The sequence below is a fragment of the Miscanthus floridulus genome, chromosome 15 (assembly GCF_019320115.1).
Source record: "Miscanthus floridulus cultivar M001 chromosome 15, ASM1932011v1, whole genome shotgun sequence".
Taxonomy (NCBI): domain Eukaryota; kingdom Viridiplantae; phylum Streptophyta; class Magnoliopsida; order Poales; family Poaceae; genus Miscanthus; species Miscanthus floridulus.
The window spans coordinates 67,261,854-67,286,623 of NC_089594.1; the positions used below are offsets into that span (position 1 = coordinate 67,261,854).

General features: G+C 43.7%; 2 protein-coding genes across 2 annotated transcripts; both read left to right on the forward strand.

Moving 5' to 3' along the window:
• The first annotated feature begins 17,181 nt into the window (after window positions 1–17,181).
• On the forward strand, window positions 17,182–20,651 carry LOC136507907 (phosphatidylinositol:ceramide inositolphosphotransferase-like). The gene is made up of 12 exons (XM_066502503.1): window positions 17,182–17,862; window positions 18,014–18,103; window positions 18,307–18,393; window positions 18,504–18,572; window positions 19,026–19,106; window positions 19,208–19,279; window positions 19,363–19,423; window positions 19,513–19,615; window positions 19,720–19,815; window positions 19,891–19,937; window positions 20,022–20,146; window positions 20,236–20,651. The coding sequence occupies exons 1-12, from the start codon at window positions 17,827–17,829 to the stop codon at window positions 20,308–20,310; spliced, it is 942 nt and encodes a 313-aa protein (XP_066358600.1). The 5' UTR covers window positions 17,182–17,826; the 3' UTR covers window positions 20,311–20,651.
• A 776-nt stretch (window positions 20,652–21,427) lies between these two features.
• On the forward strand, window positions 21,428–24,208 carry LOC136508415 (uncharacterized). The gene is made up of 3 exons (XM_066503082.1): window positions 21,428–22,412; window positions 23,341–23,456; window positions 23,869–24,208. The coding sequence occupies exons 1-3, from the start codon at window positions 22,302–22,304 to the stop codon at window positions 24,206–24,208; spliced, it is 567 nt and encodes a 188-aa protein (XP_066359179.1). The 5' UTR covers window positions 21,428–22,301.
• Window positions 24,209–24,770: the final 562 nt, after the last annotated feature.

Here is a 24,770-nt window from a genome sequence, read left to right on the forward strand (position 1 = left end):
TCTATTTTGGAACATCACCACACCTTGGTCATCAATACTAAAATGAGGACCACGCCCTTCGGCAATTAACTTCTTGATATGCGGGATTTCTGAAACATCTTGCCTTTGCTCTATAATAATTTGCTTGAGTAAATTCGAGACTAGAGCAATATGGGCTAGCACCTCAGCATGGTTGAGAGACAAGGGTGCTTCTTCAACTTGATACGACTTCTGGCTCAAAGCATCAGCTACCACATTAGCTTCCAGGATGATAATGAACTTCTAAATTGTAATCCTTCATTAGCTCCAACCATCTCCGTTGCCTCATGTTCAACTCAGACTGAGTGAAAATATATTTGAGGCTCTTGTGATCCATAAAAAAGTGTACTTTATTTCTCAATAAATAATGCCTCCAAATTTTTAGAGCGTGCACCACAGCAGTCAGCTCTAAATCATGGGTGGGATAATTCACCTCATGCTTTTTCAGCTGGCATGAAGCATAAGCTATCACACGCCCATCCTACATAAGCACGCATCCCAATCCAATCCTTGAGGCATCATAATGCACATCAAAAGGCCTGTCAATATCTGGTTGGGCAAGAATAGGAGTAGAGGTAAGAAATTTCTTTAGGGCTTAGAAAACTTCTTCACAAGCCGGACTCCATACAAACTTGACATCTTTCTAGAGCAGCTTGGTTATCGGTTGAGCTATTTTGTTAAGTCAAAAATGAAATGCCAATAATAACCAGCAAGACTAAGGAACTGATGAATCTGATGCACTGACTTGGGAGATTTCCAATTTAACACATCTTGCACCTTGCTTGGGTCTACAGAGATACTTTTAGGTGTCAGAACATGTTCCAAAAACTACACTTGATCTAATCAAAACTCACACTTGCTGAATTTGGCATATAGCTTGTGTTCCCTTAATCAAGTTAGTACTATCCGAAGATGTTGTGCATGCTCTTCTTTGTTCTTGGAGTATATCAAGATATCATCAATGAACACCACCACAAACTTATCCAACTCTGGCATGAAAACTGAATTCATGAGGTACATGAAGAATGCAGAAGCATTGGTGAGACCAAAAGACATGACTAGGTATTCATACAACCCATACCTAGTAGAGAAAGCTGTCTTTGGTATATCTTATGGCCGGATCTTAATTTGATGATAACCCGAACGAAGATCAATCTTTGAAAACACTTTGACACTAGCCAACTGATCGAACAAAGTATCAATACAAGGTAAAGGATACTTGTTCTTAATGGTTACCGCATTGAGCGAGCGGTAATCCACACACATCCATAGAGTATCGTTCTTCTTCTTCACAAAAATAGCTGGACAACCCTATGGTGAAGAACTAGGATGGATAAATCCCTTCTCCAATAATTCCTCTAACTGCTGCTTCATTTCAGCTAGTTCTTTAGGAGCCATGCGGTAGGGACGTCAAGAAATATGAGTAGTGCTAGGTTCTAACTTAATGGAAAACTCCACATTTCTATCCGGTGGTAATCCAGGTAGATCTTTAGGAAAGACATCCAAAAACTCACAAACCACGGAAATAGAGGCAAGATCAGGAGAAATCTAGGTAGATCTTTAACAAAATAAGCAGCAACTGGTAAGGCTAAATCTGAGGGCATAAGAAGAGACATCCTATCCTCAGAAGAAGGAAGCCGTAACTCAATAACTCTCTGCTTAAGGTCCAATACTACCCCATAAACACGCAACCAGTTCATGCCCATAATTGCATCTATGCCTTGCACAGGCAACATCGTGAACTGAAGGCAGTAAGTGTGAGTGGCTAGCACTAATCCAACTGTGTCCATCTAAGTATTAATGCACAACAGCGCACCTAGAGTAATGATTCTGTAGGCAATAGGTATAACCATAAGAGATATATTGTGCTTCTATGCAAACCCCATGCTCATGAATGAATGTGATGCACCAGAATCAAACAACACATATGCTGGATGGGAATCAATGGTAAATATACCAACCATCATTGGTTCATTTTGCAAGATTTCCTCAGCCTCAGTGAAGTTAACTTGCCTAGAGCGGCTTATAGGCACCTTCTTCTTGATGATCGTTCGCTTGATCAAATGAAAGTTGGCTGAGGACTGAGCAGACTGTGCAGGCTAGTTTTGTGGACACTTCTGAGCATAGTGGTCTTCCTTGCCACACTTGAAATAAGCACCAGGCTTGTTCCCCTGCTCCTGATGCGGTGGGACCTACTACCCCTAGGGCTATTGTTGTTGCACCTGTTGAGTGAGTGCATGGTACTAAGTGGGAGGTGCCTGGTGGGTCTGTTGAGGCTAATGGGATGACTGCCCACCCAAAGACTGGTAGGTGAAAGCTCTAGTTTGGTTTTGGTGAATTGATAAAACCCCAAGTGCTAACCTAGTTTATCAAAGTGATCGTGAGATAGGTAGCACATTTCAAGTGGTGAATCAAATAAAGATCATGACATGATGATGGTGATGCCATGGTGATGATCAAGCGCTTAGACTTTGAATAGGAGAAAAATAAAAACAAAAGGCTCAAGGCAAAGGTATAAGTAGTAGGAACCATTTTGTTTCGGTGATCAAGACACTTAGCGAGTGTGATCACATTTAGGTTTGATAGCCATACTATTAAGAGGGGTGAAACTCGTATCCAAATACGGTTATCAAAGTGCCACTAGATGCTCTAACTCATTGCATATTCATTTAGCATCTAGTGGAGTGCTAACACCCTTGAAAATGTTTGTGAAAAATATGCTAACACACATGCACAAATGTGATACACATTGTTTTTAGCACTTGGGAGCAAGGGTTCGAAACTTCACCGGTGGAGTGTCCGACGATGCCACCAGCGCCCTATACAGAAAAGACATGGTTTCATAGAGTGCACCGGACACTGGACTCGGCAACACCAGTGCATTCGGTTTGTGGCAGCAGATGGCATGCAGGTGTAGAGCTGACCGGACACTACATGGTAAAAGTGACCGGATGCGCAGGGCCTATGTCCGGTCAATGATGATATATGCTGACGTAACACACTGAGTTGATCCAGAGGGGATTGGACGTAGAGGCAAGTCCGGTCACCAGGGATCGGACGCGTCCGGGCGCAAAATAGAGGCTCGGGGAGCTCTCTAGAAACGACCGAAGCTAGGCGTTGCAGCGTCCGGTCATGTCACTGTGTTACGTCTGGTGCTAATGACGTGGCGCTCGGGGGTTTGGTCTGTGTGTTGATTGGACATTGGGTGAGTCTGGTCCGGGGTGACCGAACGCATCCGATTGTGATTGGAACCTTACTAGAAGTGACCGGATGCTGGGGTCCTGTGTCCGGTCCTACACTATAGAGCGTTCGGTCATAACTTAAATGTATTGATGACCGTTGAGATCAGGCAATCAGCATTTGAAGCAAGGGACATGTGGTGAAAATCTATGGACTAGACGCTAGGGTCCTGTGTCTGGTCAAACCGACCGGTGCATCCGGTCACCTCGATTTTTAGTGGACTGTGGAGCCAACAGCTCTATTTCATGGGGGGCTTCTATTTAAGCCCCATGGCTAGCTCTAGCTCACTCTCTTGGCCATTTGCATTGACATAGCAACCTTGTGAGCTTAGCTAAAGCCCTCCCACTCATCTCCATCATTGATTCATCATCTTTGTGAGATTGGGAGTGAATCCAAGTGCATTGCTTGAGTGTTTGCATCTAGAGGCACTTGGTGTTCGTGTTTCGCTACAGGATTTGCTTGTTACTCTTGGTGGTTGTCACCACCTAGATGGCTTGGAGCAGCGAGGATCGTCAAGCGAAGGTTGGTGATTGTGTTCGGCTCCGATCATGGTGATTGTGAGGGGTTCTTGACCTTTCCCTGGCGGAGAGGCAAAAGGTACTCTAGTAAATTGCTCGTGGCTTATGTGATCCTCATCTTATGTTGGTTGTGCGGCACCCTATTGAGGGTTTGGCATGTGAACCTCTAAGTGAGTGAATCGCCACAATGAGGACTAGCTTGCCGGCAAGCAAGTGAACCTCGGTAAAAAACATTATGTCAACATTTGATTCTGAGATGATTGGTCTTCATTGATATTCATTCTTGTGATTGATTGGTTCATTCCTCGACTCGGTGGTATAACCATCTTGCTCTCTCTCTCTCTCTCTTTACATTACCGTAAACTAGTTGTCAAGTTCTTTAGTGTAGCTAGTTGTGAGAGCTTGTTAGTTTGGTTAGTGTGGCTCTTTAGTTAGCCTTTGAGAGCACATTAACTTAGTATAGTGACATAGCCATTGTGTGGATAGAGTCTATCTAAACTAGAATTGTGTTAGGTTGCTTGCATTTTTAGTAGGCTAGCGCAACACTCGCTTCGCCTTATATTTGTCTAACAGGTTTGCTAAATGTTGTTGTAGAATTTTTAATAGGCTATTCACCTCCTCTAGCCATTAGGACCTTTTAGTAGGGCACCTGATGATGATATGACACCCATACATATGACCATGTTTGGCACATGTTATGGAGGAGTAGGAGTCCAGCAAGGGTGTCCAAGTCAAGAAGGAGGCCTGAGGCTAATTCGGTTCGAGTCCCTAAGGTGGAGGCCCAAAGCAACTCAAGTTCAAGTCTACCTCGGCCTCTAGGACCAGTCTGTCTTAAACTGATCACCCAAGACGCATCCAGACTCCATTTTTAACGATCCATGTATGGTTGGAAAGATAATTTGATAAGGAAGCTAATCCAAGTGGTCTCACATCAAAACCCCTTCAGAATCAATAGGAATCATCGAAACAAATCAACGTCTAGAATCTACCAGGGTGTTGCGACACCGTCTTTTGGTCCGTTGGAGGCGAGGTCAACCGGATCCGTGTCTTGGTTGATAACCAGAGGAGTTATGGTGCTAAGATTGTAGGGTTCGATCTGAAGCCGGATCGGTGTGTCATTCTCCGCCACAACGATAGTTATCTCTACCTGACGAAAGATCGGGATCCCCGTTTCCATTAAGTAGTAATCAGAGCTAAGGTATACCGTCAGGTTCATATTTATCCCCTAGTTTTGAGTGTTTCACATTTGTCCCATAGTCCAGTGCCATACTTGTTTTTTCCTATCCTAGAACCTTCCGCGTCATAGCCTTTGCATATTTTAGTTTTAGAGTCCATCGTGTTGAGTTTGTGTCCTAGTTGAGGTCTTGTTGCTGGTTAGGTCATGTTAGAGTCTAGTTCGTGTGTTTTCCCCCATCGTTTCCATCAAATCTTTGCTTCGGTGACAAATTTTGCGCACAGTATTCCTGTTTTGTCCTCTAATTTGGAGTCAATTCTTAAAACTTGTCTAGTTTTCGTATACGAACTCAGATTTCGACGTTCCATATATCAAAATCGATCAGAAATTTTTTTTCAATCCGTCCATCCTCCACTATGCTGGGGTCGGAGAATTTTAATTTGGTAAAAAACTGGTCACAAGATTCTCTTTTCGTGGTCATAAGCTTTTTGTCATTTTTGAGCACATCTTCTAAAATTTCCACAGGCCACGTCTTTCACTTGTTTACGCTCATATTTTCTGTGGTTACTTCTTTTGTGCTCCTAAGTGAAGAAAAAATATCAAAAAAAGAAAAAGAAAAGGTTGAAATTTTTCAAAAAAACAACGGCAGTCCAAAAAATAGAAAAAAGAGAGGCAAAAGAGGAACAATATCTAGAGGAGCACATAGAGAAGGCCAAAGTGAGTTGTGTTAGCGTGTGCTATCTGGTTTCTTGTTTGTGTTGCTGTTGCCATCCACCATACTTGTTTTTCACACCTCTGTTACCTTGCTATCCACCATACTTGTTTGTTACACACTTGGTACTTGGAACATTTTAGACCAGCAACGAGAACAAGTACTTTGGACTATAATTCAGCATTACTTTTTGTTACTAACTTGTGTGCCAGATATACATATTATTCTTTATGTGCCTTCCAAGCTCCACAAACTCTTCAGATCAGTACAGAAAAAGGGCCTTGCAATCTCGGTACACTGCCTCATAGGTATCATGAACCAGCCGCCGGTTGTACCGCCCACTGCTTGCGTTGGTAAGAACTTTGTAAGAGCTTGGTAAGACGCTTCCACTTGCTATGAAAAGTGACACCACTACAACCACATAGTCATTTGATAGGGATAATACTTTTGTGTTGTCTTTTGCTATTTTCTAACAATGATAGGTTGTTCGTATCCACTGACTTATGATGGTATAGGTGCTGATAAGTACATGGAGTGGGAAATTGCCATAGATAAGATATTTGCTACTCGCTTTATGTGTCCAAGGAGAAAGGTAAAAAATGCAGCTAGTGTTTTGCGACATTCTGCTTTATCTTGGTGGAAGTCTTTAGATCCTTCTGATAAACCACAAACTTAGAATGATATGAAACTCCTTATGCGAGAAACCTTTGTTAATCCACCTCCTGTTTTGACTTCATATGCTGAGGTGCACCATTTAGAGGAAGAGTCTGTTGTTATTCCTCTTGCTATGACTAACATAATGTCCATAAGCAAGAGGATGACATGGAAGAAAATGAGGAGCTCACAACCTCATATGCAAATTCAGAACCATCACTTCACAATGCACCTATTACTCCTGCTGAGAACACAGGTAATGCTCATGGTGCTACACTCACGGAAGGTGAGAAATGTTTTAATGTACTAAATTTTTCTACAAACCATGCTATTATAGAGCAATTGTTAGTGAAACCCTCTCTTGATTTATCTCTGTCCCATGATAATCTGCTTGAAGTTCCTTGTGACAAAGATGAATTGGTTGATGATGCTTCAGTTTTACATGTTTTGAATCCAGTCACTTGTTCTGAAAATAAACATATTATTCATATTGCTAATAAAACTGATGAGTTCAAACTGTTATCTTCTTTACATACTTTAGGTTACATTGAATTTGATGTTTTGTGTAACCTAGATTGTTTAGAGGAGAGCCTTTTTAAATATGCTAATTTGCCTTGGTTTTCTAAACACACATATCATGTTATTGGCAAATATAACAACAAGGGACAATATATGATACATCGAGTATACATTCGTAGTAATATGAATTTTCCTTTTGTTGTACAAGGTTATGATCGTTTAGAGGGCAGCCATAATAATACAAATATTTTCTTATGTTCCTCAAAAAAACAAGCTCACTTCCAAGAAGAGGAGCATTGTTGGTGGCTACCTATGTCTGCTAGACCATCTATTCCTGCATTGTCTTTGGTTAGTTCTAATCTTTTGCAGGATAGTGTTGACATACATCGTGTGCATTTGGATCATGAAGTTTACATGCTTGCTGAAATTTCTTAGAAACATGGTCACGTTCCTTCTCACACTTATTTCAGTTTTCTTTGTCTTCGCAACCCCGTTCTCCTTTATGTTGTGCAGGATTAATTTCAAGCACAATCGACGCCGAGGACGGCTTTTCGTCAAGAAGGAGAGGATGATGATGACATGACACCCATGCATATGACCATGTTTGGCACATGGTATGGAGGGGTAGGAGGCTAGCAAGGGTGTCCAAGTCAAGAAGGAGGCCTGAGGCTAATTCGGTTCGAGTCTCTGAGGTGGAGATCCAAAGCAACTCAAGTTCGATTCTGCCTCGGCCTCTAGGACCAGTTTGCCTTAAACTAGTCACCCAGGACGCATCCAAACTCCATTTTCAATGATCCACATATGGTTGGAAAGCTAATTTGATAAGGAAGCTAATCCAAGTGGTCTCACATAAAAAGCCCTTCATAATCAATGGTAATCGTCAAAACAAGTTAGCGTCTAGAATCTACCAGGGTGCTGTGACATCGTCTTTTGGTCTGTTGGACCGTGTATCGTGTTTGGGCCCATTAGGGGGCACGTTTAGGGTAGGTGAAGACCCTAAGACCTTTATAATCATATGCCCCCGCCGCTATTAGGTTTTGGGGCTTTGCTTAGATTAATCTATCAAGAACAGTTTCGCCATTCATCGGTTTGTGAGACCCCAACTTCATGAGATTAATCATTCATCTGCAATTTGATTACTTTCTTTCTTATTCTTGCTTGTGTTCTTCATTGTGCAGGCAGGGATTAGCCTTCTTGGCAAGGTCAACCGGATCCGTGTCTTCATTGATAACCAGAGGAGTTGTGGTGCTAAGATTGCAGGGTTCGATCTTTCGATCTGAAGCTGGATCGGTATATCATTCTCTACCACAACGATAGTTATCTCTACCTGACAGAAGATCGGGATCCCCATTTCCATTAGCACCCACCTAACAACCTACACCTTCTGAGCCTGGGGTGACTAGAAGACCCAGTAATCACCCACTTGTGCTTTCACTCAGCCTGGAAGTCACGCTAAAGTCCCTCCATGGCAATAGCAGCATTTATCATAGCATCAAAAGTTTGGTAGTTCCCTGTGTATAGTTCCTTCTACAGACTACAAGAGAGACCATGATAGAAATGATCCATCTTCTTCTCATTAGTATCAATGTGTGTCCCAGCATTTTGTGACAGATGGTTGAACTTGTTTACATAGTCCATCATAGACATGCTCCCCTGCCTTAGGTCTAGGAACTCCATTAACTTCCTATTCAGAACACCAGTAGGAATGTAGTACTCTCTAAAAGTGGCGGTAAACTCCTGCCAAGTCACACGGTGATCCACCGACTGTATGGCATTAAACGTGTCCCACCATGCACTAGCAGAACCTAACAGTTGTTGTGCTGCAAAGCGCACCTTCTGTTCTTCAGTTATAGTGAGCAGCTAAAACTTCTGCTCCAGCATACAAAGCCAATGCTCTGCATCTAGAGGCTCAGTAGTTGGCGTGAACGTGGGTGGGTGTGTCTTCAAGAAATCCTAGTAAGAACAGGGTCCCTCGGGAACACGGGCACCACCTCTGTTCCCGTCATTGCCTCCGTGGCCCCCACGGGTGAAGCCACCAATCGTCTGGGCCAGCATCTCCAAGGCATGGGCTGACTCATGCCGAGCAACCAGCATCTCCGCCATCATCTCCGCATGGGTCATTAGAGGTGGTGGTGGAGGAGGAGGAGGAGCCAGAAGTGGGGCCTCATGGCTCTCCCCATTGTTGTTACCAATGCCCTCACCACGACCGTTATCACTTGGGTCCACCCTAGCGCTAGTACTCCCGTGACTTGACCTCAGGTTCATCTGTAAATAGATATGAACCAACCATTAGGGATAACCCTCTAGATTAGGAATAAGATATTAGAGAAATGATAAGACGTTTATTAAAGTATTCTTTTAGGTTATCCTATCAATTCACTAATCCAATTATAAGTGTAGGGGGAGTTTAGTTTAAGCAAGATTCTCTTTTCATGATGCATGCATCGGCCTACACGTTCACTCAAGCCGAAATATAGCGCCATTTGCAAAATTTTCAGCACATCGCACACTCACTTTCTGCTTGCTAAATGATTCTTACGCAGCGTAAGTTAGTGTACCTACAGAAGATTGATTAGATAAAACCAGTGCCGCTATCCTAGATAGACCATATTACTAGGGCTTATACTTATTTATATAATTTTATCGCATTCTATTTTTCGCAAAACTTTTGTTGATCAAATTTTACATTTTGAAAAGAGTTATAAAACTCGTAAGTCATTATTAGCTTTGATACCTCCTGTGGTAGAACCACCTGAAATAACACACCTTCGGAGGCGCTTGTCTTCCACCAGACACTAAGCACCCCAAAAGCAAACTACCTTGGACGGATTCCGTCGAGCACACCCCAAGGGAGAACTCAAATAATCCACGTTTTTCCTCTAGGGTCCAATAATGAGAACAAGTTTATATTACTTAGTTCATTTCATACAACCAGAGTTCTTAGAAATACATTATTATAATACCAAGTTCAGAGTACAGAATTTAAACAGCGGAATTACAATAAACATCTAATGGTAGAATACAAGGATCTATCTGTGCCCACTAGAAGAATCCTCCATAGAATAGCTACTCTTCAAGCTGCACCTACAACAGGGGTAAATAAACCCTAAGTACCCAAGGTACTCGCAAGACTTACCCGACTAGTGGGAATAATTTTCCGACTTCAAAGGATATGATAAGCTTTATGATTTGTTGGGTTTTCTTTTTGCAAAAAGCAATACTAGTAGTGAATCCTTATATATGTTTCTTATTAGTAGTCATGATTAGTTCATTATCTAACCATTCTAGGTAAGCACCTGCTCTACTTTCAAGCAAGAGTTAAGCAGTCAGATCCATTTCACCACCTTTCATCTTTCAGTTCTTACTATGGTGCTAGATTATAGACAAGTTGTACCGAATTACCCGGCGATTCATGAATCAATGTGCCTAGCTGGGTACCCTAAAACATATGCCCTACTTGTACCCCAGGCATAAGCAGGACCAACCCATCACCCTCCTGTCAAGGGGTCCAGGTCCTCATCCAAACTTGGACTCCAAGCCCTCACACTTGAGTCTCGGACTCAGTGTGGTGCTTAGACCTCCACCATCCCCAACTCCAATCAGTCGGTCTGGAAAGAGCCAAAACTCATGACAAGACAACAACGAGACTTCTCTACTCCCATAAACAAGTATGTGCTCAGGATAATAAGTCTGTGACCTGACTAGAATCCAATGCAATGGCCGGTCCTTAACCGACATGGACAGGGAAAACAGTGTAACCAAGCTATGCCCCGTTGGCCGCGAGACACAACCTCTCACACACACCAATACCCATACTATATCCCTGCCCGGTCTTTATTTTTCCTTTCACCATTTTATCATGAGTGATAATAATAATCACCTATTGTGAGTAACGGCAGGTTACTCACGCTACCGATAAACCTAAGTATAGCAGCTACTCGACCTAAGCTAGTAGGACTCATAGGTAGGTATATCTATTAATGTAGTTTCAATATAAATCATGTAACGTAAATGCACATCATATATATATTTTTAGTGATTATTCAAAATAAGGGATCGGGGCTTGCCTTGGGCAGGCGCGGTGTCAGCTTAGTCAGTCCGTGATGGCTCTAGGACCTCCTCCTACATGAGGATCTCCTCCCTCATACTCTTCAATCACCTCCTCATACTCCTACTCGCCCTCGGTCATGAACTCCACCAACTCATTCTCTACATGCATACAATGATGATGCAACACCCAATATTAAGGCAATAATAGTTCTTAAAATAAGAATACATCTCCTAAGCCACTAAGCTAGCTCCAATGACTAAGATACCGAGCTAATCGTCATTCCTATCCAACCAGCAGGGGTTCACCTACAAGTGCTACTTAGCAACTAAAATATATTCTTACTCTTATTAACGATTTCCTATATACTACAACAAGGAGTACTTAGCTATCTTATTTTTCAACCGATTCTAAGGCTACAAAAATTACAGTAAACACATAATAATACAATGAATCTACTATAAAAATTTTATGGTCAAAGCTATTACCAATTTGCCACAAAAATTCCTACAAATACTAACCTAAATAATACTAAACACTCGCAAATGATTTAATAGCCGCTGGTATCAAGAAATATATATATATATATATATATATATTAAATACACTAACAGATAGAGCACAATTTTAGGAACATAACAAAATTAGTTTCACAAATTTTGGACATCTACATGATTTTATATGATTTACCAAAGTTTAGCTCAGAATTATAAATGAAAAGCTATTTCTATTTCCACAAAAAATCTAAACCGATTTTGGCCCACATGGCGCAACACGCGCGCGCGTGAGCGCGCGGCGGCCCACAGGCGAGGCGCGGCCCACGCGCGGAGGCGATCCACGGCGAGGAGGCCTGTGCGCGCTGGCACATATGCAAAAACACCCCTACACTATGAGCAAAACAACCCACAGTCCATTTACTATTCCTATAGACGACACTTATGCAAGAGAACCCTCAGACCTTTTTCCTCTTTACAACGGTGTGGCCCTCGGCCATCCCCGTGAGCTTCGGCGCGGCGACGATGGCATTGGACAGCCACGCCAGCCAGCAGGGACCTGCGCTGGCTCCACTAACGGGCCGACCTCCGTCTACAACCCTAGCGCATACACTAGCCTAGGTTATAGGAGCGGTGGAGCTTGCGGAAGTGGTGACCACGGCGTACGGCCATGCGCGACAGCGGCAAGGCCATGTCGACCACCCTAAGCCACCACGGGGTGAACTAGCTAGCGCTATAGCATCACTATCTTACCCTGGTTGTGGCTGCGGTGGTGGTTTGGCCGAAGGTTCCCTGAACAGGGCTGGCCACGTGTGGGTGGTGGTGTGCAGCGGCGCTCCGAGACGGCGTGGCCGCGTCAGTGGCTACGACGGCGCAGTAGAGGTGCAAGTGAGGTGTAGGGTGAAGTGGAGGTGGAGGCAGGGTTCGTGGTGAAGATGGATTGACAAGGGGTGGAGCGGTGGGTGGCTGCGCTCGGCCATGGCCGGTCCCGGCCTTAATGGCACGGCGGAGAGGGAACTTCCAAATTAGAGTTTGTCGTGGCTCGATTCAAGGCGGGGTGGGGACGGTTGGCACACGAACATCAATGCGCATACACGGGCAAGCGAAATTGAAGGCAAGTGCCTACGCCCTAGCTCACCGTGGCCGCGACGTGACGGTGGAAACAGAGGTGGTCGGGCGCACAGAGGCGGGCAGGGGAAAAACGAGAAGACGGGAGGCTGTGGGGACGCGGTCAGTAGCTGGTGAGTGCACCTTGGCGCGATGCGGTTGGCGCAACCAGTATGGCCCACGGCCGGCGCTAGCCGACGTCACACGCTCGAGGTTAGCGTGGCCCGCGCGCCGCAGTGCCATAAATAGTATGGCGACGGCGGTCTAGCCCCGCACGCACAGCGCCCAAGCGGACCAGAGGCGCAACGCGGTGCAGCAGCTGGCGAGAGCGAGACGGTGACGCGACAGCAGTGGCAGCGTCACGACGTGCGGTGGGGCAGCGCGTGGAGTAGGTGGTCGCGGCGCTCGGTTGTGCGAGCAGCAGCAACGCACGGCAACGGCAGCAGGCAGTGGGGCAGCGCAACGGGACGAGTCGGCATCCACAGCTCCACGCGGCAGCAGGCCGAGGAGGCCAGTGATGTGGCCAGAGCAGCGGCACGGCAGCGCGACGGGACGTCCGTGCGGCAGGGCGGGAACGGCGTCCAGGACGCTGGGCCCGCGTGGCAACAGCAATGCGCAGCCAGGCCGACCGACCCGTGGTGGACCACCGAGCACGCCAACGTGCTCACACGCAGAACGCCTGACGCAGCGGCGACGACCACTGACGCGCGGTGACCGCACCCACGCCAGGGAAACAAACCGGAAACGTGTTGTGCACGGATTTTAAAGCTTCTACCGCGACCAACCCATTACTCCTAAACATTACTCCTAAACATAAACGGTCTTCACTACACTAAAGATGGTATATGAGGCTACTTAATCAAGCTATAGCACTACATCGCTCTTTAATCCAATTCCTCAGAATAGTTTGCTAAACATAGCAATGTCTAACTGTTAACAAACTTCGAAATTTTTCTAAGTTTTGAGTTGAACTCTATTTCAAATTGCATTTCTAAGCTATTGGAAATCTTAGCTAGTAATATCATTTTTCAACCGTAGGTATTTCATTGCCATCTACAAAGTTTGTACTTCAACTTTATTTAAGTATCACATACATCTTCTATAGTATTTTTGCTTAATAAAAATTGATTTTAAACACTAAGTGATATAACATGACTATTGAATTAACTTTTATTTCGCATTTTCATTGATCATTTTGAGTTACGGAAACTGATCTACACACTCTATTACATGCATTAACACATAAACCTGATGCTCATGGCATATTTTAGTAAATGATTTACAGTGTAACACTAGATCTCTCTCAATTTCCCTATAGTAGTCCACATCAAGAATCACATTGTTATATGCATACGGATTAGAGATAGATCTATTTTGGTTTATATTAGAACTACTTAAAATTTTAGTTCACGGATTGATTAGTTGGATCATCAGCTCATTCAAATTCTAATAAAAATATATTTTATTCCTTATGAAAACTACATTAACATTTTGTGGTCAAAATATTTGTTTAATAAAGAAAAGTTAAGGGTTCAATCCCTATGAAGCCGGCCTGCACTTGACGCTAAGTTGCTTGCCTGCGTATTTCTTTTTTTTCTTTTTCCGTCTAAAAATTGGTTTGTTCGGTTTTTTTTAGTCAGAACAATATTTTTCTCTCACAACAATTCAATCATAACAGTGTGTTTTAGCCAATTTCAGCTAAGTTTCGGAACGGAGCCTTTATATGGACTCTGGCATGCAGCGCCGATGCTCGATTTGGACTCTATCGGATGCCAACTTTGTCCTGGTTTCCTTGTCAACAGCAGACAATCCCATGTACGAAGACTATTGCCTGGTGTATTTGATCCCCCGTACATGTGGCTAGAGCATCCTTAGAAGCACTCGGATAGCATCTTTATAAGCACTTAGATTTGGCATATCTGATATCTTTATGTAAAATATGACCCGAACCAAATTTGATTGCCAAAAGAATTGAACTCCGTCTCATTGTAATCGGACTCCGTATCAATGCTATACGCGAATTGTTTTAACACATGTGAGCATGTCTTATGAGTCTGAGTCACGTACACGACACAATATATTTTGAAATCCGACTCTGTATCGCGTTACACAAGAGCTATTCTAACTTGTACGGAAGAAAACTCTCCATTGTCCGGTAGTTGGAGGGAGACGGACCCAAAAAATTTGGATGGGTAAAAAAAACAAGTGGAGAGAAATTTTGCCTCTTTATTATTACTAGCAAATTTACACGTGCGTTGCAACGGGAGTCTCTTACATTTATAATTATATAAATCAGTTTTATAAAAATATCATTAATTATCAAAAATGGTTTTATTAACCGCACAAAGGGTATAATCCCGAAAAAAACTTATCGCATCATCAGCAGTCATCAGTGTCCGAAGCCGTGGCTCGCCGGCTGTAGGAGGGGACAAGAGAGCGGCTGCGGCGACGAACTCGCGCAGCGCGCGAGCGACTAGGATTGCGAACTCGAGGATGACCCCTCCGCCGTCACCTTCGTCGTCGTCGCCGCCTACGTGTTCCTCATCCTCCTCTTCGGCTGCCTCCACCTGCTGGAGATGGAGCGCTGCTGCCGTTGCAGGGACCAAGACCAGCTCCTAAAGCACGGCGTATGGGGCCTCTCGGCGCTGCGCGCCAACAGGAGGAGCGGCGGTCTTGGTGCTGCGCGCGAACGTATGGCTACGCAGACGGGTGGGCAGGCGACGCGTGCGGCCTCGGCGGGACAACAGAGGGCGACGACTCGGCGTAGACGCCTCAGATAGTTAAGTTTTGACGAACGCGAAGCAGGCGGCAGTCCGGCACAGGTATCTCGCCGACACATCTTCCCTGAGCCCACGATCTGATCGAATTTTTTTGTTTGAATTTTTGTTGGTGCAATCACATATTTATGGTGGTTGTTTTTCTCTATTTCTATTTGGATTCGACTTCAATCCAATTGCTTGGCTGAGGCATGCGTATTTCTCCTTCCTTCCCTTGTTTGCCCTATTATTATTTTGTGTCTGAACTTTGTTTTGAGTCTTCACTAAAAACGAGTAGAATTTAAAAGCGACCAGACCAAAACGAGGCGACCAAAAAATTAGTAGAAAATTTCCTTTTTTTAATTGTCTGGTAGTTAGGAGGAGATGGACCAAAGAAATAGATGGATAAAAAAAATACTAAAATTTTATCTCTTTATTATTAGGTATATATATAGAAAAAAATAAAGTTCATAGCCAATGGACTCTAACCTAGAAAAACAGAAATAAAAAAACATTAAAACACAAAAAAACTCTAAGCGGAACAAAGTTCATGGCCAATGGAATCTTTAAGAAAACCAAAATTTAACAAAAACACATCAAAACAGGAAAGGACTCTAAATGGAACTGAAAAAAAAGACGGAACTTGGAAAAAAGGAAATCTAAAAAAAAAAGACATCAGAACAGAATACGGAAAAAAAAAGTTCATGGCCGATGGCTCTCACCGGAACTGAAAACAGAAATAAAAGGACATCGAAACGGAAAAGGGGCTCCGACCGGAACTAAAAAAAAAAGTAGGACTCAATGGCTGAAAATACTGTAATGGCTGAATTGTTATGAGAGAAAAATACTGTTTCGGCTAAAAAAAGAAGACAAACAAACTGAATATGGGGTAAGCCGAACGAGACCAATATATATTAGAATCGGAGTCCGTATCATCGTTAGACGCAGGTTGTTCTAACACATATGAGCATAGACCCAATATGTTTTGGAATCGAATTCCATATCGTGCTAGACAAGAGCTATTCTAACTCGTATGAGCATTGTTATTATATATATAAATCCGGACGGAGGAAACTCTTCATTGTCTGATAATTAGAAAGAGACGGAACAAAAAAAATAGATGGATGAAAAAAAAATACTAAAATTTTACCTCTTGATCGTTAGGTATATAAATATAGATATAGATTTATGTAAAAAAAATGCTAATCTGGACCCTCCTAACGACCGTCGCCTGGCCTTTGTGTCTGGGCATGCCGAGCCAGGGACGCATTGGACCACAACACAACAGTAGGAGAGAATGCGCATTATGCTGTGTTTAGTCGTAGGAATTTAGATTTTAGGGTTATCGTAGCACGTTCGTTTTTATTTAGCAAATAGTATTCAAACATGGACTAATTAGGCTCAAAACGTTCGTCTCGCAATTTCCTATTAAATTGTGCAATTAGTTTTTCTTTTCATCTATATTTAATGCTCCATGTATGGGCCGCAAATATTCGATGTGACAGATACTGTAGCAATTTTTTGGAATTTGAGGTCCGACTAAGGGGGTGTTTGGGACTGCTCCACAAACTCCACCGTGGAGCAGCTCCACAAAAAACTGGAGTTTGTGGAGTACCTCTTTAGGTGCTCTCACAACTCCACCCTTTTTCCTGGAGCAGAGTGCGTGGAGCTGAAACCGTTTGGCTAAAAAACGTGGAGCGGAGCTGAAAAACGTGGAGCGGAGCAGTCCCAAACACGCCCTAAACAAAGGCTAAAGATCTGTATGATTTGGAAGCAGCTGCAACAGGTTCAGCATAATTTGGAAGCAGAATCGAAGTCGAAGGTGGATTCCACGAAGGCACCGCCGGAAGACCACTCTGTACAGAATCTCTTTCCCACCACATACCCGCCGGCCGCCGCGTTGGACTCCAGAGCCGCGTCAAACACAACTGGCCGCGTCAGGTCCAACCTGTCAATCAACTGCCATGGTTCTTCCGTTATACGCGCACAAGGCTATTCCAATTCCTTTCTAGAAGCCTCCCTCTCCCGTCCCTCTCTTTGCCTCCTCTGGCAAGAACCCGGCCGGCGGCCGCCGCGTGATTTCTTGCAGTGCAGAGGAAGGAAGTCAGGAACAAGGGAATCCATATTTGGAGAGGCCATTTGGATCCCTGGCTGGCTCCTCTAGATAGATAAGATTCAGAAAGAGTAAGAAAAACGAGGCCTGATTTCTTGCAGGTGCGTGCGGCGGCAGCGCATGCGCATTCTCTCCTCTCCCCGTCTTCCTCTCCCCGGACAACCCGGCCGCCGCGCCCCCCTTCTTCCACCCTCGTTGTTAGATTAGAGTACCATCGGCCAGGAACCCTCGCATCCCGACATCCGATTTCTCTCCCTCCCTCTCCCCCCCTTCCCTTCCTCCTCTGCTTCCGGGGAGGAGGAGAGGAAAGAGACGAAGGGCGGCGCACCGGGAAGGAGGACGACAAGGAGGAGGAGGCACATAATCCTTCCTTCCTCTTGCACGCGGGAGTCCTCGTCCTCAAGCCTCCTCCTTGGCCTTGGCTCGAATTCCAGGTGCCATAGCACGACCTCTGCCGGCGGCCACTGGCACCCATGTCGCCCTTCTACCTCGCTCGCGGTGCTTCCAAGGTCCGTCCCGTCCCGTCCGTGTGGTTTCGTTTGGTGCTTGGATTTCGTTCATGTTTTCGATCGGGCCTCTGTTAAGAGGCAGAGGCCTCGCCTGATTCTGGTTGAAAAGGCTTGCCTTGGATTTTGAGGATCGGGTTTATTTGGCGTGCAGCTAGTGAGAAGGATTACCTCGGAGACATCAGTCGAGCTCAAGATTCTCTCTGATAAATGGCGGCTTCTCCTCGCTGGCCTCATTTTCCAGGTAAATATATATCAACTCTGAGATTCCTCCCCTCCCACTCCCATGGGGTGATTCATTCATTCATTCTTAATGCTTTTCCAGAGAGATTTTTTTTTGGTACTAATACTAAATTGATAGATGATCAGCTGGGCATTTGCAGTTTTCTTACTTTTACAGTCACGCGTAATAATTCTAACTTATATTTTTTTAAATAATATAAATAGTACATCCATGGTTTGGCCGCTCATGGGGTTCATTACTTGCACCGGCCGGGGCCCACCCTTCAAGATCTTGGCTTCATGATTCTTCCGGTATGTCTACAGATTGGTTGAGAACCAACCAATGCACAACATCTATCACTATAATTCAATACTGGTGATGCTTACTAATTTGCGTTTTTGGCCTCCTGAATTTCATGTAGGAGCTTGGGAAAGAAAGGGGTTACATCAGTGAGACATTGTTTACATTCATCTTCCTCACCTTTGTATTGGTACTCATCTTTTTTTGTTGTCTTTCTTATTTTCCCTTCCAATCAGGGTAGATGGCCATGATTGCACATTAGAAGTTGGTTATTTGTTTTTAATAAACCAATCAATAACTTTGCAATGTCTACCTGACGAATAACTATGCCATGCTTTATTCACAATGTACTCTTTACTCACATTTGCAGTCTCCTATGGCTACCAAATTTTCTTGTTCTATTCCTGAAATGGATCTATTTTGTGTTCAAATCTGCAAATTTAACCTAACTCAAAGAATAAATTTTGACGGAGGTAACCCTGCTTTTATAAAGCCAAATACGTCTTACAAAGGAAGTAACCTAACTCAATTGTGACAACATGATTTCAATTTCCAGTTGTTTTTTCCCTGAAATGGACCAATCTTTCTCCTAGCTGCAAGTTTTGCATTGCTCAATTGTAACAGTGTCAATTTTGCTTTGCAGTGGACATTTCATCCTTTCATCCTTCAGACTAAACGCTTCTACACTGTTCTGATATGGCGCAGGGTACTTGCCTTCTTATGTGTAAGTGTTTCTTTACTGCAAGTTTTTTATGTGATTTCCTGATCAGATGATACCTTAGTTTCTATTCTAAAACTTACTGGGACTTTTTTTTGTTTCTTCAGGCTTCTCAGTTTCTTCGAATAATAACATTCTATGCAACACAGCTTCCAGGACCTAATTATCATTGTCACGAGGTATCAGATTTTGTTATAAGTTGATTACTATGTGCTATGTCATTATGACTTGGAAATACTTTTTTTAATCTCATAATACACAGGGCTCACCTCTGGCTAGATTACCACCACCCCATAATGCAGCTGAGGTCCTTCTGATTAATTGTAAGTGGTGATTCCCTATGCGTCAATATATTGTGCCTCTCTTTTTTTATGTCCAAATAGCCTGAGCTTGTTCTGTCATTTGACTACAGTCCCAAAAGGAGTGATTTATGGATGTGGTGACTTGATATTTTCATCCCACATGATTTTCACCCTAGTTTTTGTCATAACATACCAGAAATATGGAAGCATAAGGTGAACATTTGTTGTCCAATTAATTTCTTCTTGTTTATGTCAGCCCATTTGTGAAAGATATGTTGAATGATGTTTAAGTCCTATTTTCTGTCAATTCATGTCAGGTTTTGTAAGATGCTTGCTTGGTGCATAGCTATTGCTCAGAGTCTTCTTATTATATCTTCTCGCAAGCATTACAGTGTTGATGTTGTTGTTGCATGGTTAGTACATATTTACTGAACTGGATGATTATGCCATGTTCTTTTTCCCTTTGTTGATGCATCTTTCTTACTCAGGTATACTGTGAATTTGGTGGTTTTCTTTGTGGATAAGAAGCTTACAGGTGAGAAAGAATCTAAGCTAATGTTGGAGTAATCTTTTCCTATGTGGTTCCATATGTCACTAACACTTGAATTTCATCCTGTAGAACTTCCTGATCGATCGGTGGGATACACATCAGTACTTCCTGTAAGTTCAAAGGATAAAGATACCAAGTTGAAAGAAGAAAATACGAGATTGCTGAATGGTAACTCTATGGATTCAGCTGATCGGGTATGAAATTATCATGACAAGATGGCTATAATTTTGTTGAAATATCTTGCTTATTACCTGAACTGCAATATTGTTATGTTGCGGTGCAGAGACCACGAACACAAATGAATGGAAAGCAAATTGAGAATGAAAGCCATGTTGATAGTGAAACTGTGAAAACATGATAAACTCTGATGGAGGGGGTTTTGCCATCTAAAAGACATTCCAGACGACTAAAGAAGAAATATGGGATGCCGTGCGCTTTGGTGCCTAGCTCCTTGACGACTTCATGACATAGCTACGAAGGAAATAGTTTTACATCTTGCTGTTCTAGGCAGCAGAAGTTTTGTTTGCAAAACTGTATATCTTTCTCAGCTGTCTCATTGTAACCCCTTTTCTTTCTGGTTTCTTTCGTTTATTTTCCAGCTTGGAATTCAGATTCTTTATACTAATTGTGTATAGTTAGCACAGGTTCTTTACATGTGAACAGTAATCATATGGACAATATAAGATTGTCCTTGCTATATGTACCAGTTGTTATTATTCTAAGTCAACTTATTATTCAAATCAAACACCTCTAGCATAAAATTACTTTTCTAAAATAAATTATCTGAAAAATTTTATAATTTTTTTAGCAACAAGTGAACAGGCGCGGGTGGGGTCACACTCACACGTGTTAAAAATACATACTCAAAGGAGATTACATACTCCATCCGTCTCAAAACATTTGGCCTTATAAGATTCAATTTTTGTCTCGAAATGTGTGACCTCACTTCTCAATGCACTTTTTTGTTTTCTCTCCTCGCAATACATTATTATTTTTTTCATTTCTCAATATATCTCTATTGTTATTTCTTCTATCTCTCTCCTTTTTTTTTTACACCACGCATCTTTCTTAATTCCTGTGTTTGAACCTAAAACATCAAATATTTAGAGACTGAGGGAGTACATTGATACTAGTATATATTAAATAACTGCAGTCGTTTTGCTTATGAAAAAGAATATAGCAACACATCTGTAACATGAAGTTTAGTTAACCGAGGTTGACGACAATTTCAGCCTGCCATGAGGTCCATGACTAATGTAGAGTCCTCTAGGACCGGATGTGCAATAAGGAAATTTGCCAAAGCTCGGCCTTTGATGACCTTTTGTGGTACACAAGTTATATATGTTGTATTCCATCATAAGCAAGGCCCACTTGTCATCTTCCTCGCGCTCAAGCCCGTCGTCTTCCTCATGCCTCCCCTGCCCCACCCCCACCTTCCTCGCCCGCCGCCCCTGGCAGCGGCTCCCTCGCCGCCGGGCGAGCCACCCGCCATACCACCTTCGTCACTCCACCCCATCCTTTGCTAATCCCAATCGAAGGGCAAGCTCTGACTCGCCGCCCCCGCTACCGGCCCAGGCCAACCGGATGTCCAACAGCGCCCGCTCAGCGATGCCCTCGCCGCGTCGGGCTCGCGGGTACGGGGGCACGCGCTCCGCACAACGCGTGACCCGTCACCCATTAGAGATGAATGGGTGCAAATCTGGTGCGAATGACCCAGAGAAAATTCATTGTAAAACATACTTCGAAATTTTGAAAAAGACCTATGGCTATGCCAGAAAATTCAACTTTTGTGACAGAGTACATTGTAACATCAACTATGGCTATGCCAGTCTGCGCTGCTGATGCTGATGAGAGTGTGACCGCTGCAGAAACACTTTCCCTTTGTGCAGCCAATAAACTTTTCTTGTTGGGCGGCAGGATGGAGGGAAGCATTTATGCCAAATTGATAGTGAAAATTCCAATTATCTGATATCCATGCTAGGCTGTGGTGGCTGACAAAGGGTTTTCATCTATCACAATCATCAACCGCTCTCCGCGCACGCTCGCGCCCGCCGGCCGGCGCTGACTGCTCTCCGCGGTTGCTCTGCCTCCCCACGCCGCGCCCGCCTCCGCTCAGACTCCCACCGTGACTTCTGTTCGTCACTCATCAGCGCGGCGGCCTGCGTCCAGGTCCAGCCAACGGAGAGGAACCTAACCCTAGCATCCCGTCGCCGCTGCCGGCGATCCTTCGGATCTCCGGCGAGCGCCACCGCGGATAGAGTGATTCACCCAGTGGGGGAGATTGAAGCCCCTTGGTCTGGGAATTTCGGGGGGAGCAAGTGATTTGGTGGTGAAGGCAGGTCGAAGGCTATGGGGTCGTCGTCGAAGGTGGTGCGGCCGGAGGAGGTGCTGGAGTCGCTGAAGAACGACGGCAGCATCGACGTGCTCCGCATGAAGATCATCGCCCAGCTCAAGGCCAACGTGCGTGCACGCCTCCCTCCCTCTCCCGATTCCCCTCCTATTCATTTGAGTCTTTTTCTTTTGCTCCTCCTTACTATTACTATTATGTTAGAAATTGTTTGTTGTATGATGAGAGTGCATTATTTAAGAAATCACTTCCAGCTTATGTTGGTGGACCTGCTTAGGAGATATGCTCATAGTATGAGACTCTAGGACGATCTGAATTCATGATATAGCTATCCAGGCTGGTTGTGTGTGTTTTCTGTACTCGATGGAATCAGTAAGCTTTGTGACTAAATCATTAAAATTAAGTTAGAGTTCAGTAGATTGTTTAAATGCTGTTGCAGTTCAGAGGCGATCGTGCATGTCCCAGGAGAACTTTAAACAGGGATTCAGGGAATTGGTTTGCATGAGAATTAGGGTATTTAGTTGTTCTTTGCTATCACGTGGCTCTCGTTTTGTTGTCGGTTTCAATCTGTATTTCCCTTGCATCAACGTGACTGTTCGAGAATTGTTTTGCATTAGAATTTGGGTATTTAGTTGTCCTTTGGTATCACGTGGTGTTTCCTCATTGGTTCTGTTCTACTTTTCCCCATATCAACGTGATGTATCGGGAATTGGATCACACAAGAATTTGGGTATTTACTTGTCCTTTGGCGTCACTTGGCACATGTTGTTTCCTCAGTGGTGTCATTCTGTTTTCCCCTCCAAACAGCATTACGTTTCGGGAAACTGTTCTTTTTCTTTCCTTATTATTTATTAGCATACAGTTTTGTGTGTGCGTATGTCAGGATATTCTTGTCGATGTAGAATAAAGTCATTTCTGCATTGTCTTATGCTACATGTACCCTTCTTCATGCTCTTGGTATCACTCTATGTCAGGCTCACCTGACCAATAGAGTACTGAGAAGTGGAGATTTGGTGATGAACTTTCTTACTTTGATTTCAGGAAGATATGAAGAAAAACACTATGATGATGGTGGAGCAAAGCAAGGTACTGAACACTCCTGGAGCTGAGAAAAAGACCAAGAGGGAGTTGTTTGATGCACTTCGACAAGAACTGGAGTAAGCTCCTGCCTTTCTGTTTGAATCTATGCTCAGTAAGTCAGTAACAGTACATTACCTGGTTTGTATTTGGCCTTAACCACAATTTGCTTATCTGGATGTTACAAAATGTTTATAGCAGTTTTTGCTAAAAAAAGTAAAAACATGTGTAGCCTTGACCTCATACACAAATCTCCAGGTCTAGGATAAGCCATCTTCCTACTGTGTTGTTGCCCATTGCTGGTTGTTCAAAAAGTAGTAAAGTGGTATAGTTCCCATGATTTTATTTGTTCTTCCATTGTTCTGGTGTAGAAAATCCAAATTTGCGTCTCGCATTTCGCAGTTTTCGACTCCATTCCCTACTTCTTGCCTCAACCAGTATGAAAATTTCATCAAAACTATGATGCAGTGCTAACTGTTTTATGCAATGCAGGACTCCAGTCCTTGAGAAAGGCTCCAAGGCAGTTTGGGAGCTGATTCTAGACAATGGTGGATTAGGGAAAGAGATAACCGAAACAGTTGAGAAAGTCTTCTGCCGGCTCAGTGGAATCGACATGATGCCACCTCCGCCTTCAGCCGCTGGTGCTCATCAAGAGAAAGATGACATGGCTGTTGATGAAGTTGCGAAGAGCAAGGAGGTGGATACTTTCGAACCATCCTCATCAAGGAAGAGACCCTTCAGCAACATCAACCGAAAAGGAGTAGGTGCTTTACCAAATGGCAGTGCTACGGACCAGCATGATGAGTCCGAGGATAGTGACCAGAAGATATGATGCTGCTCTGCGCTGTAATTTTTAGTTCAGGCTGTAGTAGCTTTGGTGTTTGAATGATATAACAAGTCGAATTGTGATCCCTGCATATCCTAGGGTTGTATGGTATATTGGCAAGTTATACTTCCTGTTCATACAAGTTCTGTGAGCAACTGCTGATGGATAAGTCTCATGTGTGGCTGGTCTTTGTGGGGCTATGATGCTCACATGGTCATGGTCTTTGTGGCTGTTTTTCTGTTTTTAGGACAGCATCTTAGCTAGGACAGCATATTAGCATCTTAGACTAGCATCTTGGCATATGCTTGGCTGGCTAGCAGCCTATAAATATGTAACCCCAACCCCTCAGGTTGGTATGGCATTTGTGTGAGCTTGTGTGAGAAATAGACAAGAAAATTGCCCCAACTCCTAGTGTCATCCTCTCTCGATGAGAGTAAGAATTCTCCTACTACCAAGAGTGAGAATTCAGCGACTAACAACTGGTATCGGAGCCGTATTATCCTGTAGCCTAAGCATCTCTTGCTCATCTTCTCTCCCAGCCCCACAGCAGCCCCAGCTGTTGGCAGCA

Excerpts from the sequence above, each read along its gene's own strand:
- LOC136507907 (XM_066502503.1), top strand. The coding sequence starts at position 17,827 with ATGTCGCCCTTCTACCTCGCTCGCGGTGCTTCCAAG. Across the intron at positions 18,573-19,025 it reads TCTTCCTCACCTTTGTATTG|TGGACATTTCATCCTTTCAT; the intron begins GTACTCATCTTT and ends TTTGCTTTGCAG. Across the intron at positions 19,280-19,362 it reads CTAATTATCATTGTCACGAG|GGCTCACCTCTGGCTAGATT; the intron begins GTATCAGATTTT and ends CATAATACACAG.
- LOC136508415 (XM_066503082.1), top strand. The coding sequence starts at position 22,302 with ATGGGGTCGTCGTCGAAGGTGGTGCGGCCGGAGGAGGTGCTGGAGTCG. Across the intron at positions 22,413-23,340 it reads TCGCCCAGCTCAAGGCCAAC|GAAGATATGAAGAAAAACAC; the intron begins GTGCGTGCACGC and ends CTTTGATTTCAG. Across the intron at positions 23,457-23,868 it reads GCACTTCGACAAGAACTGGA|GACTCCAGTCCTTGAGAAAG; the intron begins GTAAGCTCCTGC and ends TATGCAATGCAG.